Below are 15,979 nucleotides of genomic sequence, written 5' to 3'. Positions count from 1 at the left end.
GTACATCACCAGTTTCATTTTATACACAGTGAAGTCACAGGCCATACCAAGGCATTATCCGAGTTTTGAAATAAATGCCCCTCCCTCACAAATAATAAACAAAACAATAACACTACAACCAGACTACATTCCTCCAAGGGGTCCAAAGCACTAAGAGCATAGGAGACAGCACTCTAGATAAAATAAAGTCCAGCTTGGTTTTAAAAAATATCCATCCGGCTTCAGGAAAAGAAGCCTTAAAATTTTATTTACACAGGTGCTGGTTCAGGTTTCTATTGAATCTGGCCCCAACATACTTTTAAGACACGCCACTGGCTGGATGAGGGAAACCAATCGCTGAAGAATGTGGAAGATAATTTATGACCTCTCTTAGCTTTTCTCCTGGCCTGTGGCTATGGATCTGAATTTACCAGGGAGGTCAGACAAATCTTGTTGCAGGCAAAGATACACAGAGAGCTCTGACACTTTCGAGTCCAAAGCCCAAAACTCAAGAGAGGCGATGAACACATGCTTGCTGGGCTTTCTGGGGAATGTTACTCATAGTGCCCTGAGAGGCCAAGAGGAAAGAGGAAGAGATTGACCTTTGCTATGTTCTTATACAAATGCTATTGGCCCTTCGGATCACCAATTAAGTAACACTGAAGATAAGTGGTTGTTTGAGGACCTTACACCAAACCCAACCCAAAGCCTTCTTTACCAGAGAACTACGATAAATACTATTTGCCATCTCTCCTTTCTGCTACCCAGGGGACACCATAAGTGTATGTGTGCCAATAAACAAGGCTTCACTCCAGTAGAAGGAACCAAAACTTATTGGGCACTGGAGCTGTGTTACATATCATTTAGTTCTTACAATAACCTTGTGATCTATTGCTATCTTCACAGAGGCACAAAGAAGTTAAGTGACTTGCTCAAAGCTGCATATCTATTAAGTCTTGGAGTTAAGGATTGGGTTGTCTATTTTCCAAGGCTGATGCATATAAAGTGAACCACTGGCCAATAGAAACATCTGGAATATCTATAACATTTTAGAGATTTATTGTTAAAGATTTAGGTTTTTGTAGATTTATTGCTAAAATATTCAAGATCATTTAGTTCAACACTTTTATTATTTAGATGGAGATTTGAAGTGAAAAGAAGGAATGAGACATGCCTAAGGCCACATAGTAAGTCAATGGCAGAACCAGAGCTCCATTTGGTGCTCTTGCACTGCATCTTATTCCACTACCTAGATAGCAGTGTGCTTCCAAAAAGTCCAGAGAGTAGAGTAGGACAGTGATGTACAGCTCAGCATCGGGGTGGGGGGTGAAGGCATAAAAGGCTAACTGAAGGCTGGTCAAGGGACCTGCTGCATCTGATGAGGTTCCTCTCAACCACTTCTGGACTCCAAAATGTTCCTAAAACAAGCATCCAACTTTCACGCAGCCTTGTCTTTGGCCAGTCTGTTCCTGAAGTCCTGTCTTCCTGAAGTTCACTTCCTACCTTTTGTACTTGGCAAACTATTACGCATCCCTTCAGACCTAAATCAACCCTTAACTCCTCTGTGAAGATTTCTTAAACATTCCAGGTAAAATAACTCATTTTCTTATTCTGTCTGCTCAGTGGATTGTGTACTTACTTCTAGTACAGCACTTATCTTACTCTATTATGTTGGAAACTCTGTGTCATATTCACTCCACAGCCACTAACAAGTTATATGACTTTGGGCAAGTCACTTTAACTCTTCTGTGCCTCAGTTCCCTCATTTGCAAATAGGGCTAATGATAATATCTACATCATAGGGTTATTGTGAGGATGGAATGAGAAAATGTCTACAAAGCAACTAATACATACTGAGTGTTCAATGACTAGTTTTTGTTGTTATCTCTTATCCCAGTGCCTGGTATAGGTCTAGTGTACACAATAAGTAAGCATTGACTGTTTGTTGAATAAATGGATGTTATCTGGGGAAAGTGCCAGTCATCAAATAGCAATTTTAGATATCCCTGCAGTCAAGATAAAGGTTTATTATGCTGCCTTACATAATTCTTGGAGATTCCAAGGCAACAATCTCTGAGGCTCTGCTGATCAGCTGTGAGGCTGGAGAACCCCTCAGACAAGAAACAAGAAATGGCTGGGAGACCCTCATTTCTGCCTTTTATATGTTCTATGAACCTGGAAAAGTCACTTCCTCTCTCTGGACCTCAGTTTCCTCATCTATAAAATGGCTTGGTCAAATTTTTAGATTTCTGAGTTCTCTTCCTTCAAATTTTAACAGGTTAGCATTTAAAGATCCTGTGATTCCAAGTACTGCAAATCTTTTAAGTCTTTTCATTACATAACTCATGGCTGAGTCAACTGCCCAGAAAGTGAAAGAACTTGTGAACATGGGACTATAGAAATGTGGTTATCTAACTTAGGGACCTGTAAGAGGCCCACAGTCTCCAGGTTCCATATCCAAGTACCAGAGTGAAATCATGGTCCGTCTACACTATGAGGTGAACCAGGAGAAGAAGGACAATTAAAAATTTAAAACCCTGATAAGGGCTTCCCTGGTGGCACAGTGGTTGAGAGTCCCCCTGCCGATGCAGGGGACATGGGTTCGTGCCCCGGTCCGGGAAGATCCCACATGCCGCGGAGCGGCTGTGCCCGTGAGCCATGGCCGTTGAGCCTGCGCGTCCGGAGCCTGTGCTCCACAACGGGAGAGGCCACAACAGTGAGAGGCCCACATACCGCAAAAAAAAAATAAATAAATAGATAAAACCCTGATAAAAGAGAAGAAGATTTTGCCTCAATTTTTAGCTCTGTCCTGAAAGACAATATTTTCTGGTTTATGACATCAAAGAGGAGGGGAATGGAGTTCTCTTGCTCCTGGCCCCATGGAAAACATTCTGTGGCACACTTATCTGAGAAGGCTCAAAGCAAAGAGTCAAGGAACCATGATTCTACCATTTGTATCCGTACAACCTGTCTCTGAGTTCTTCCCTTAGCTTGGTAGTGAGGAGTAAAATTCTCATGTGCATAGGTGTTAAATCATGCTTCCTGTTCTGTGGTTGTGTGATGAGAGTGAATTAAGAGCTACCAAGCCTGGTTTCATCAGAATCAGAACTTTCCCTCTGAAGAATAGAAGTTGGCAGAAGGACTATTACTCACATGTCCCTGGCCCTACCTAATGAAGAGTTTTAAGTATTTGGAGCTGTTTTAAGTATTTGGAGCTTTTTTAGGAAGAAAGCTCCCTGTGATATTGGTGCTACTCATTGGCTCCTTGGTTTCTCCCCACAGTACTTAAGTCTTTCGTAAATTCTTTAATTTCTGACTCTATTGTTCCTCTTCACTGTTGTCTTTCTTGTTTGCCTAGGCATTGCACTTTCTTTCTGCTTTAGGTTAGTATGTTTATATATTTGAGGGGTAGTTGTGCTGTAAGAGAGTGACTGCTAGCATTGGACCCAGAAGGCCTGGGTTTACATCCAGATAGTCCACTTACTACCTGTTGATTAACTGAGAAAACCTCAGTTTGTTTACATGGAAAATAAGGAGGATGACATCTTCCTCTGTTCTAGGTGGTTGGGAAGTTCAATGGAAATCGGATATGATAGCTCTTCATCCACTGAAGAAATTTAAAAGTGTCCAGGGCTATGATCACTAAGTTCCTTCAGGTAGGCTCTGTATCTTGAGTATGTGAGCCTAGTATCTCATGTGTAGTAAGGACCCAGCAAATGTATACTGACTGAATGCATGAGGAGATTACCACCAGGCCTGTTCTTATGAAGTACTCAGTAAAATATTGGCACGAGTCTAGCCAGAAGCTGTGGTGATTTCAGTGGGATGTATCAGGAGTCACAACATGGGCTGGAAGCAAATGGACTGAGAATTCTAATCCCTTTGCTCCCTTTATAAAGAATCATTCACCTCCAAGTCCCAGTTTCCTTTTTTGGATAGGAGGAAGTTTCCTTTTCTGTGCTCTCTTCTGACAGGTAAAAAGATTACCTGCCTCCTTGGAATGCTGAGGGCAGTTACCTAGCCATGAAGAGAAGGAGCGTGAACACCTGAAAAATAGGTTCCAGAAGTATGCACACATGACTATTATAACTGAAGAGATTGTTTTTTGAAATAACAGCTTCTCCCAGAATTCAGTTATTATGAGGGACGGTGTGTTTCTTGCCATGGGACTAGACTAGAGATCAGAGAAGTAAGAAATAACTCCTACCTCTGAAGAAAAAGTGGGTCTAACACCCTTGCAAGAGCAACCAACTGCTAAAATCTACCACCCAGAGTTTCACAATTATCAAGAGATTCTGTGAGGGATTAAAAAAGCTTCTGGCTGCAGTATATGGATGGGCTTTAAAAATATAACACACTGGGGAATAATAAGGCAAGGTGGAGTGAGACAATGGACTCAGAAGATCTTACAAGTGACACAGAAATTTCATGTTAATCATTGTTTCATAAGATGCACATGCTATAAATAAGCAGTCACAGGGCACTATAGACGAGCAATGGCAAATTCTTGACATGGCTCCCAAATTGGGCTCTAATAAGAGACTTGGGTGGGCATCAACTGGAATGAGTTACAGAGCTAAATTACTTATTCTGCAAGCCTGTGGTCTAGTCTTGTGATGAGGAGGACCAGAATTAAGCCAGCAAATGTGTAAAGACAAAGAATCATGGGGAAATATATGGTAGATTCATAACTCAGCTGGCCACCTGGGCCTTACTTTCTATGAGACAGAGTTTTTCCATAACGCTTAGTACCAGAGAGTCCCCAAAGCCCTTCCTCTATACCATCTGGGGTATATGTGGTGTCCATCAAAACTCATTCATATATATTTTATAGTTATCCATATGGTTATGGTACAAAAGTCTAAAAAGAAAATGTGTAGAATATTTTCAACTTCTCCTCTGGGTATTGCAAGGGTGAGTGATCTACAAGATCATCAGAAAAAAAGTATCCCCTTGTAGCATTCCTAGATTTGTTTATTTTTCTCCTGTTTAGTGAAAAATGCTCAAGACCTAGATGCCACCAGACCAGGTATTCTAGGCAAGCAAGGGGAACAAACTTTGACTGGCCAACTCAGAAGAATGTTTAAAATTAGATAATCTAGAGAGTTGCTAAGATACCAGGAGACCAGAAAGAGCAAAATTTACTATGCAGATTTGTAAGCACAGGAGCAAGAGTCAACAAACTACAATTCACAAGCCAAATCCAATGTGCTGCTTGTCTTTGTGTGGCTCAAGAACTGAGAATGATTTTTACATTTTAAATGGTTGGAAAAAATAAAAAAATAGTATTTAAAAGCATGTGAAAATTAAATGAAATATAAATTTCAGTGCCCATAAAGTTTTACTGTAGTACAGTCATACCCATTAGTTTTGTCTAGGTTTGCTTTCATGCTACAAAGGCAGAGTTGAATAGTACAGTCAGAGACCATATAGGCCACAAAGTCTAAAATATTTACTATCTGGCCCTTTATAGAAAAAAGTTTGCTGGCCCCTAATCTAAAGTCTGGCTATGATATTTAAGAAAACCAGAGACAGAGAAAAGATAATAGGAGCTTTGTGAAAAAATCTCTAGGACTCATGCAATGAGGATCAGTCAACTTCTTGGCCAAAGATACCTGATTAAGGCTCTGTTGAAGTTGCAAGTAGATCCTCCTAGCAGAGTTAACTTGCCCCTGGGAAATGTTCCTCTGAAAGTCAGGGAGTGAAGGGGACACTGATATGCACCAAAAACTCTCTGCAAGACTCCAAACAAGAAGTAACATTCAATTCCACATGAGTTGAGGTGGGAAAGAGTAGATTTAAAGGACAGAAAGAGTTCAATGAGGGTTCACTTACATTTCTTTCCTCACAAAAACCTGGGGCTAGAGAAAGAATCAAAGCCATACTTATATAAAATTTGCCAAGGATACTAAATTGGGACATATTGTAAACATCAGTGAGGATGGTGTAATTCTTTGAGTTCAGAATGTAAACTACAGTTTCAATTTTATGATGTGTACCAAACAGTGCTTCATGTGTACAAAACAAATGGATGTACAATCTCCAATGTTTTACTAGAAAATGTCTGAAAAATAGTAAATTCTTGAGCACATAATGCACATGATGAATTAATTAACCCTCTTTGAAACATGATGAGGTAGAGATGAGGATTCATATCCTGATTTTCCAGATGAGAAAGTGGAAAAGAAAGGAAGTTATCCAGCCATGGTCATAATGCCGGGAGAAGAGGGAATCTCAGTCCTGACTTTTAACCCAGCCCATCCACAGTGCACTCTCTCAGCTGGCTCTATTCCCCTCTGAAGATTGATTTTTTTAAGAGAATGGGAGCTAGGATTCACCATCTTCTAGGAAGGCAACACCAAACATGCATACAGGTATAAATGCATGTGTGTTTGCTGAAATAACAATGATGATGTTTGGAACTTGCAGAATTGTCACAAAAAGTCTAAGCTGAAAAGGCATTTTAAAAGTATCTAGTTTAACTCCCTTATTTTACAGACAGGGAAAACTGAGGTCCAAAGGGGGAAAAATTCTTATCCAGTGTCACACAACTAAACCCCCTCTGAGCCCCTACCCTGCTCATGGATATCACCTTCCTTTGACTTCCTGGTCTTTTTGATAGCATCTAACATGCCTTCCCCTTTTACCTCCCCACTCATCTCACCCACCCACCACTAACTGATTCTCTACATGCCTGTTTCAAACCCACAGACCATCCACTCAAATGCGCTTACACACACACACATACACAAACACATTATTTCACTAAGTTTCCATCAAGCAGATTTTAGTGGTTTTTACCCCCTTGACCTACTACCATTATTTTTTAATCTCAAAATATTCAGATCCTTCCCTGACTAGCCTCACCATCACCCCGAACTCCCAGCATTACTGACAACGAGAAAATGTGGGGCTCTCTTCTCTTCTTCCTCCTCAACAGGAAAACCTGGCTAGATTACAATCGACTCTGTGCTGAGCCTTGCACCAATGACAGCATTAAAGCTTCATGGTTTATGAACTACCAAAGCTAGAAATGGATTTCTGTCTGACATGCCAGGCTTTTAAGTCTTGTACCTGTGCCCAGTCCAGAGATTTCCGAAACCATGAATAAAGTGGTAATCAACACTCTGAATACTCCATCTGAGCTTACTGACAACGACAGACAAATGAGGAAGAAAAGATTTGTGCTCCCACTCCCTCCAAGACAGGTGGAATTCCAAGTTTCAACAAGGAAGATTCACAATCACCTTCAGAAAGGCCATTTGGGCAATAAAGACGCATTATAAAAAAAAAAAATCAATAAATGTTCTCTGCAGGTAATAAGACAGCCCCTTGCCTTCAAATAGAGATAATAATGGCAGTAAACTCCAGCTACCAAGCTTTACAGATGGGAGGTGAAAGAACACACCAATAATTGTTTTTTGCTTTGTTTCATGTTTTTTCTTAAACCACATTCTCCTGTCCCTCAAAGGGCTCAGGACTGGAACCTGTGGTTCACATTCCAAAGGAACCAATGGGCTCCATAGTTTTGCAATGAATCCACTGGAGATTTTAATATTTCAAGCAGTTAAGAGCATTTGGCTCTATGAGTTCATAGAGTCTCATTTTCTCAAATAAAATATCACCAAGTTTCCCTAACAAGTGATTCTAGGGACTGAAGAATTTTGAGACCTTGCTGGATTTCCAAGTGCTCAGTAATATGAGTGATTACCCCTCCCCCCAGCTTCCTTGTTCTCAAATAGTCCAAGATCCACATAATAGCAGAGCTCCTCCCAGGCAGCCCTGCCAGCTGCCCTTCTGCCTGCCTCCCTCCTTCAGCCCTAACTTCCTCAGAAAGCTCCCATGTGGAATAGTTATGACAGAAAAATCTTCCCTTTCACAATATGGTTGATCATTCCCACTGTTTTCGAAAAGCAACAATATCACGACCCAGATTTGTAAAACCCAAAGGCAGCATCAAATACAATCTAATCTATCTGACTATTGAATTTGCTTTTTGCTTGCTTTCTTGAACTCTTTTCCCATATAATATGGCTGCTATTACTGTGGTGCCTGGGCTTACTGACACATTAGCTCTAGATGGGTGCTATGGTTCATTCTCTGCTCTATAGATAGGGCCTACCTGATGACAGGGTATGGGGAAGAGACAGGTTCTCACTGGAGAAGGTGGGGTGATCTGAAGTGTTTGGAGCTACTCCTCATTTCCTTTTCTGACAGCCATTCTTTTGTGAGTACTCTTAAGAAAGGAAGACACTGCTCTCTGTCTCTTTCCAAACTGCCTACGCCTAGGCACTGGTGCCCTGGACTTCATACTGTCCAGTGTAAGCAGTAGTAATGCGCCACTCAAGGCTATGGGTGGAACATGCAGCATATTTTCATTAATACTAAATGCTAGCTGTCTCCTTGTTGCCTGGGGGACTGGAAGAAAACAAAATAGCTTTCCATTTTATAGGTATTCCTGCCATCTGGCTAAAATGGTGAAAAGGTAATCATCATTCCAATTGGCTATCAATAGGGAGGCCAGTTAAAGGGCACACACTTTCTACCTTTTCTCTAGATGCCAAGAACTCTATGGTGCTTCTGCTGTCCTCTGGTGGGTGTCATCATATTCCTGCTGAAAGGTGTGGCCTATATACCTGCCACTTTCAAGACTGTCCTCAGGGATTGTAGCCTTTATATAAGGAAAAGCTGTCTGTTTTGATTCTGAATTGGAACTCAAAACTTCTAGGCCAGTGAGAAGGAAGAAAAAGGTCTTGGCAGGATGTACTTCCTTTGTGGAAAATGGAGGCAGAAGTAAATAGTGGTGTTTAGCAACTGGGTCTGCTCCCAGAGCAGAGTATCTCTGTCTAGAAACTGTTCATCAGTGTCCCTTTGAGAAGAAAGCCCTTAGTACAGGATGTGGAATGAAGTGGATGGGTAGGAGGCTTAAGCCCAGGGATATTGGGAAGGAAGGAGGCACTAGTATATATAGGAGGTATGGAAGTGTGAGTTCCTCCTGTAAGATGCAGCCTGAGCACCTCTGGGGGCTAAGCAGACATTAATTGTTTTAAGTTAAATAATATTAAGGAGCCAGGGTTTGAGCCCACTTAGCCAAATATAAGATGCAACTTAGCTTATGGTTCTGGACCAATGGACAGGGACTGAGGACAACTCTCTGGAGAGAATAAAAATGTTTCATCACTTTGGGTCCTTATCTACCTAGGAGCTATTAATGCAAAGAGTCCCCAAGGATGCAGCAGCAGGAGGGAGCAGGTGCATAGACTGATGGTCTGCTGAACAGTGAGAACACTTCCTTTCTGGGGCCGAGGCCAGAAAGCCTTCACGAAGGAACAGTTTCGTATTCACCACAGAGAACAGGCTGGGGATTCGGTTGGGGTTTCTCCACTTCTAACCTCTCTAATAAGGACAATTTTTTCCCTCACTAGGCAGGAGAATGGAACACAAGCAAGGAGGAAATTAAATCTTTTCAAATCATTAATTTTTCTTTCATTCCTAGGACCCACCAAGCTCCAAGCACCAGCTGGGACCACCTTCATTGCCTACATTGCCTATACTACCAAGGCTGCCAAAGCCAGGGGACCAGCAAGTATGAATACTGACTTTTTTTTTTTAAGGCTCTTAGGTTCTTTGAACCAGCCCTGCCAGTTACCTTGTCTCAGAGATGATAAAATCCTGGGTCCTGATAGACTGGTGTCTCTTTTTAGAAGATAAAGCAGAAAGGGAAACAGAAGTTAGTGTCCAAGACCCTTTACCTTCAGCGGCTCTTTTAAAGAAGACTTTGCAGCTTCCACAAGTGAGAGCTCCATAGTGACAGCCAGAAGCTTCATCCCCACAAATTAGGCAGGTCTTCTGGGGTGGAAAGTAATAGTCGATGGGCAGAACATGGTCCTTGGTAGTCTCCAAACTGAAAAGACCCAAGAGGAACAATGCAACACATGTCAGTACTTGACAGAAACAGGAGGGTAGAAGTCTGAAGTCTTCAGCAGTAAAGTGCACATGTAAAATATTATTTATTGCTTAACTGAGTCAGGGCGAAGCTGAATTTTCCTTGGACTTCTCCTAGGGATTATGTATGTAGGGTTTCCTGTCATGTGGACAGAGCCCTTTTGAATCCTGTGAAAGGATGTGAGAAGTTCTCTGGAATCAGCAAATCTCATGGGCTATGTCTACATGAGGGAAGGATGAAGGCAGAAACCTGAGGTTAAGGTCTTTAACTTAAGTTGGTGGTCAGGAAACAATTTCAGAGTAACTAAAGGGTATGTACTCAGCCCTAAGACCTTACCTTATCCAAAGGGAGACCTATGGAAAAACCAGACTAAGCATCAAAGCACTTTGATGTGCTTTGCTCTAGTTCTCTGAGCCTCACTCTCATCTGTAAGTAGGAATAATTATCACCCATCTTACCGAGCTACTTGTGTGAGTGGAGGTATGAATTAAACAAAAGTATAAAAAGCGCTTGAAATGAATACAGAAGTGAGGGATCATGATTAGTATTATCATACCAGTCTTCTTTGGTCTTTTTTCCATTCCCTCACTTTCTTTAGGAGTCTATCTAAATCACATGTAAATCCCCCACCCACATTCTGTAACATAAAGTAGCAGAATCCCTATGCCAGATTTTATTGTGAAATGATGCACAATGATGCTGGAAACCTTTCAGGCAACCATCTCAACACTTAGCCATTAGAATACTCAGGTTCCTTGGGCTAGGATGGAGCTTCACAGGTCACCTAGTTTAACTGCCTATCTCCAAGAGGATCTGTGTCTGTGTCCTTCCAAGTGGACTGAAGGAGAGGGCCAGAAAGCCAATCCTAAAACCTTAATGGAAAGGTAGCTCTTAGTCTCCCATGGTAATTAATTCAAGTTTAAACAAATGGAACATGGTTCGTACTACCCAAAGGTCAATTTTTTCCTCTTCTATGTCCTATGTCTAAACATTAAACAAAACGTAATTAACTTCTTGGGTAAATCTGCCACAGATAGGTGACAACTGCATATTCTCTCATCCACAGGAATGCAGCCACCATTTTTATGAATACTTCTTTCTTACTAAGCAAAGAAAGGAAGGAAAATAAGCCTGTTCACTGTGTTGGGTGATTTCAACTCCTCAAAACAATTCTGTGAGACATTTTTTTCTCATTATTATATCAGATGAAGAAAGTCAGACTCAGAGAAGAAAAGCTCAAAACTATTTGACCTAAGCCCAGGACTCTCTAACTCCAAATCTAACACAATTTCCATTATCCTATTGTCTTCTCAGTACTCACCTTCACTTTCTACCCATGACTCTTTGGTTATACTCAGCACAGTCATCAGAATCCCAAAAGAGAATGAAAGGTTATCCTCCTCTCAATGCTCAGTGAACAGCCCTGGCAGGGCAAGAGCAAAGAAGGCTTTCACTCAGGCTACACTTGACAAGCACTTTATCTCTAAGACACAAATATTAGCTTTTATTCACATCCCAAGTACAACAGAAAGCACTCAGAAAGTTCTGCTCATATGCAAACCCAGCAGCTGATTATGGCGGCCTATCTCTTCTCCCCATAATCCTTCCCTTTCCTACCTTAACTGGAAAGCCAGCAGGAGTCTGTCCACCAGACCAAGACTAGGAGGGCCACAGGTTCCACAGGAAAAGAGCTCACTTTCCATAAACAAATGGGAGAAAAGCTAAGAATGTCATTCTTTTGGCTAAAAATGTCATTTCCTTGGGTAAAAATTGTGCCCCCATCCTCATTCATGAAACAAAGAGAAGACGCAGAGGCTTTTTGCTATTGTTTCTTTGTTTGTTTTAAAGTGTCTTAATCTTCTTCTTACATTTTATGACTTCTGTAACTAATACAGTTAAAATCTAAAGGACATGTATTAAGGCACTTTATGTGCCAAGCTATTTCATATATATCATCTCATTTAATCTTTATAACAACCCTGCCAGGTAGTTCTGTGTCATCCCTATATTGTAGGAGAGGAAGCTGATGCTCAGGAATATTAAGTAAACTTGTTCAAGATCACTCCTATAGTAAGTGGAAATGCCAGGTTACCATCTGAGGTAAGTCTGACTACAAAGTGTGGATTTGTTACCAATGGCTAACCATATTATGAGACTGAAGGTCTAGATTAGATAAGTTGATTCAACTCAACTCCTAGCACCTGGCCCTATGGACCAGGTACAGGGATAAGTGCTGGGGATATAGTGATGATCAAGATATTATCCTTGCCTCTAAGCAACTTGCTATTTAGTAGAGAAGAAAGACAGGAAGCAAAGAACTGTAAAATAACATAGTAGATGATATAATAAAGTAGAGTGCATATTGCTACAAATGAGAAAGTACCTCAAAGACAGAAATGCATTTTGAAAGGTATAAAGGTATATATGTGTATATATGAATGAAATGATGATGGTAATGACAGTAATTATTATTATATGATTGAAGAGTAAATATTAGATAAACAAAATGAGAACCTGCATAAAGTAAATAAGTGGTCTTTTTGGAAAGATCCTTTAAAAATAGAAATTTTCATCCATACTAAAATTTAAAATACAACACAAATTATTTAAAAGAATCTAATTAATCAAATTTATAATCAATACTTAAAGACTGAAGAAAGTCATCATTTTATTTATTAGATATGAATTTAATAAAATACACCTCACACAAAAATAGCTATAAAGGAGGTGGAAAAGTAGGAGAAATAATGAAGGCAATTTTAGAATTTGAATTTTTCCTAATTACAACCCACTTTGGCTAGAGGCCTGAGATATTTCCTGACCTTACCAGGCCAGTCTCTGCCTACCTCCTCCCTCCTCTCTCTGGCAAAATGATTTGGACAGGATTCCCACTGACCCTGGCCTAGTGTGAACAAAGGGCACATTGCAGTGACTCATGGACTGATTGATCTTCTAGCACTGGAAATGAGAATTACAACTGCAGTCCCTCTCCCAGGTTTGTATTCTAGAGAAACTTGTGCACATTTGTACCAGGAAGCATATGCAGAAATGGACATACCAGCTTTGTTTATAGAAGCAGAAATGATAAACATCCACTGAGAGGAGAAAGGATAAATAAATTATATCATACTCATTCAATAAAGTACAATTCAGCAATGACAAGGAACAGAATATATCTAAAAATAGGCGAATCTCACAAGCTAACGTTGCATAAAAGACAATTCATAATAGCATACATACAATATGATTCCATTACATAGAGTTTGAAAAGAAGCAAAAGTAAACAATATGTAATTTGGGAATATATATATGAAAAGACATAAAAATGCCAGGGAGTGATAAACCCCAAATATAGGACAGTGGTTATCCCTGAGGGGAGGCTGTGGGGTAATGATATAAGGAAGGAAGATACAAACTGATTTATGCATTAATTTAAAAATATTTATTAAGCACCTGCTACACATCTGGCACCATTCTAGGTCCTGGGGTTAGTTAAACTAGTGAACAAATAATAGTGTTAATGTTCTCATTCCTTAATCAGGGCTCATGAGTGTTTGTTTTATTATTATGCTGTATAAGTAACTTGCATGTTACATGTATTTTGTATGGCTATAACAGGACACAATAAAAAAAAATTAAAAGAAAAGCCTCAGGAGTTTCTAACATCTCCCTACATAAAATTCTAACTGCAATCACGGCAGAGGTTTGCTCTGAGAATAAGTAAGTGCAGAATTTGAATGCAACATTGTGTTTTTTACCACCTCCCCTGTGTTATGTGCTCACTTCTTATCCCAGTGCTGGGCATTCAGTTTTATGAAGTCTGAAGCAAAAGCCCTGCCACATAGCATGGAAGTTTTCCAAACAAGAACATGACTTGCTATTCTCCAATGGTTTCACAATTAATTAAATGAAAGTGGTTTACTAGAAGCTATAGGCTTACAAACGCCAGCTCAACCATGAGTAAGTTGGGTTCAGAAACCCTTGGCACCCAGCTGTAATCTCAGTCTCTCTCTCTCTCTCTCCCCTGATCTCTCTCTGTCTCCCTCTCTTTCTCTGTCTTTCTTTCTCTGTTTCTCTGTCTTTCATACTTGAGGATACTTTAGATCCCTTAAGTGGTCTGGCTAATTTAAGCAAGTCCCTCAGTAATTGTGGAACCAGGATGAAATGTAAAAGTCACAGACCAGTTTTCCCTGTTTGGGAGAGAATGTAAACTCAGCAGGGCTTTTGAGCCAGCCAGACCTGGGTTAATATCTTGCCTCCACCACTGAACCTTGGGCCCAGTAATTAGGCTCTCTGAGATCAGCTTGCCTCATCTGGAGAGTGGGGATATTTTCTACCCTTGAGAGCTTTTGTGAGAACTACATTGAATAACAAATGTTAAGCCCTTCCCTCTATGCTGCCACATGGTAGCTGCATTATAAGTCTAGAATGTCATTACCTTTTGTCTTACCATAAAAAAGGGAAATGTCTTATAGTCTTAAAATAAAAAAGACCATCCTTCTTGGCTATACAGTATTCTTAGGGAAAGGTAAATATAGGTGGAGAGAGAAGGAAAAAAGGCTAGATGTGTAAAAGTATAACATTTTTGTACATACCTCTGTACTTTTCAAACAAGAAGGGATTTAGGAAACCACCAAACATCTTTACAGAGCATCATATTTTTCCTGATGTTGAGTAATTAAAAAATATTTTTATTAATCACATTGTGGAACATAATGAAGACTTTAAATGAATTTTTAAGATAAAAATCAAAGAGTTCAAAGTTATTTTCTCCTCATAGATCACTTGTGCCTACTTCTTTGGGGGTATAAAGGATATTTCAGTAGAAAAATTGGCAAAGTAATGATATAAGACTTGTAGCTACGTTTCCCCTGACAGCCTGAGATTCTAAATTTGATAACTGTCTGTCCAAGAAGACAATCATGTTTTCTTTTAAAAGTATTACCCGAGCTTATGTCATATCTCTCCAATTCTCTTTAATGATGCCCTTTGTTGAAGTGGGAAGGTATACAGGTACAACATCTGGTTTTCATGGTCATATCTGCCACTTTCTAACAGAATGACCTTGAACAAGTCATTTTGCTTAAATTTCTTCACATGCAAAGTGCATAAAGAAATATAGAACTCATAAGACTGCTATGAAGATTCAGTGAGATGCTGGAGGTAAAGCAGCTCACACCATTGCTGAGAAGTAAGTTGGGATTTTGAGAGAGATGACTTTGAATCCATGGAAAGTATTACCATCTTAACAATACTAAATCTTCTCACATCAGGACTCAACTCCACACACCAGCTAGTCAGCACCAGCACCAGACTCTTGGGGTCACAGAGGCAGCTGCACGAGGGCCCAGCCCTCCACATCCACAGACCAGCACCAGCCCTGGGACCCAACAGGATCTGAAGCCAGCTATACCAGGGCCAAGCCCTGCCCACCAGGGGGCTGGCATCAGCCCCAGGAACCCTTGAGCCACACAGCCAGCTGAGTCAAGACACAGCCCCACCCACCATCAAGCCACTGCACAAGGGAGGGCCTGGCAGCCAGCCAGGCTAGGAACCAACACCACCTACCAGCATTCCTACAGTAGTCAGCCCTGCCACAAAAGAAGGGCACATGCATGCACAAGGGGGCACCTTCAGAGCATATATCTCTGGTGAACAGAGGGCAGTGTGCTGCTGGGCCTCAGAGAACATCCTCTATATAACGTCACTTCTCCAAGACTGTGAAATGTAACTGATCTGCCTAATAAGTAGAAATAAAAACAGAAAATAGGCAAAATGAGGAGACAGAGGACTATATTCCAAACAAAGGAACAGGACAATACCTCAGAAAATGAAGTAAATGAAATGGAGATATGCAATATATCCAATAAAGAGTTCAAGTTAATGATCATAAGGGTGCTCAATGAACTTGGGAGAAGAGTGGATGAACAGAATTTTAACAAGGAGATAGAAAGTATAAGAACCAAACAGAGCTGAAGAATACAATAATTGAAATAAATAATACACTAGAAGGAATCAACCGTAGATAAGGTGATACAGAGGAATGGATCAGCA

The 15,979-nt window shown here is 40.5% G+C and overlaps 1 protein-coding gene across 3 annotated transcripts in view; it reads right to left on the bottom strand.

Moving 5' to 3' along the window:
• AR (androgen receptor) overlaps window positions 1-15,979 on the bottom strand; it is a 162,506-nt gene that overhangs the window by 62,865 nt on the left and 83,662 nt on the right. For 2 of the 3 annotated variants that reach the window (XM_004316787.4, XM_033849384.1), the window contains exon 2: window positions 9,732-9,883. The exons of the other annotated variant lie outside the window; for it this stretch is intronic. In XM_004316787.4, coding sequence (XP_004316835.2) covers window positions 9,732-9,883 — 152 coding nt within the window. The remainder of the gene's footprint in view (window positions 1-9,731; window positions 9,884-15,979) is intronic. 3 annotated transcript variants of the gene reach the window in all.

Source organism: Tursiops truncatus, chromosome X, assembly GCF_011762595.2.
Source record: "Tursiops truncatus isolate mTurTru1 chromosome X, mTurTru1.mat.Y, whole genome shotgun sequence".
NCBI lineage: Eukaryota > Metazoa > Chordata > Mammalia > Artiodactyla > Delphinidae > Tursiops > Tursiops truncatus.
The sequence above is the reverse complement of the archived record's forward strand: the minus strand, read 5'-3'. Positions and strand labels throughout refer to the sequence as shown.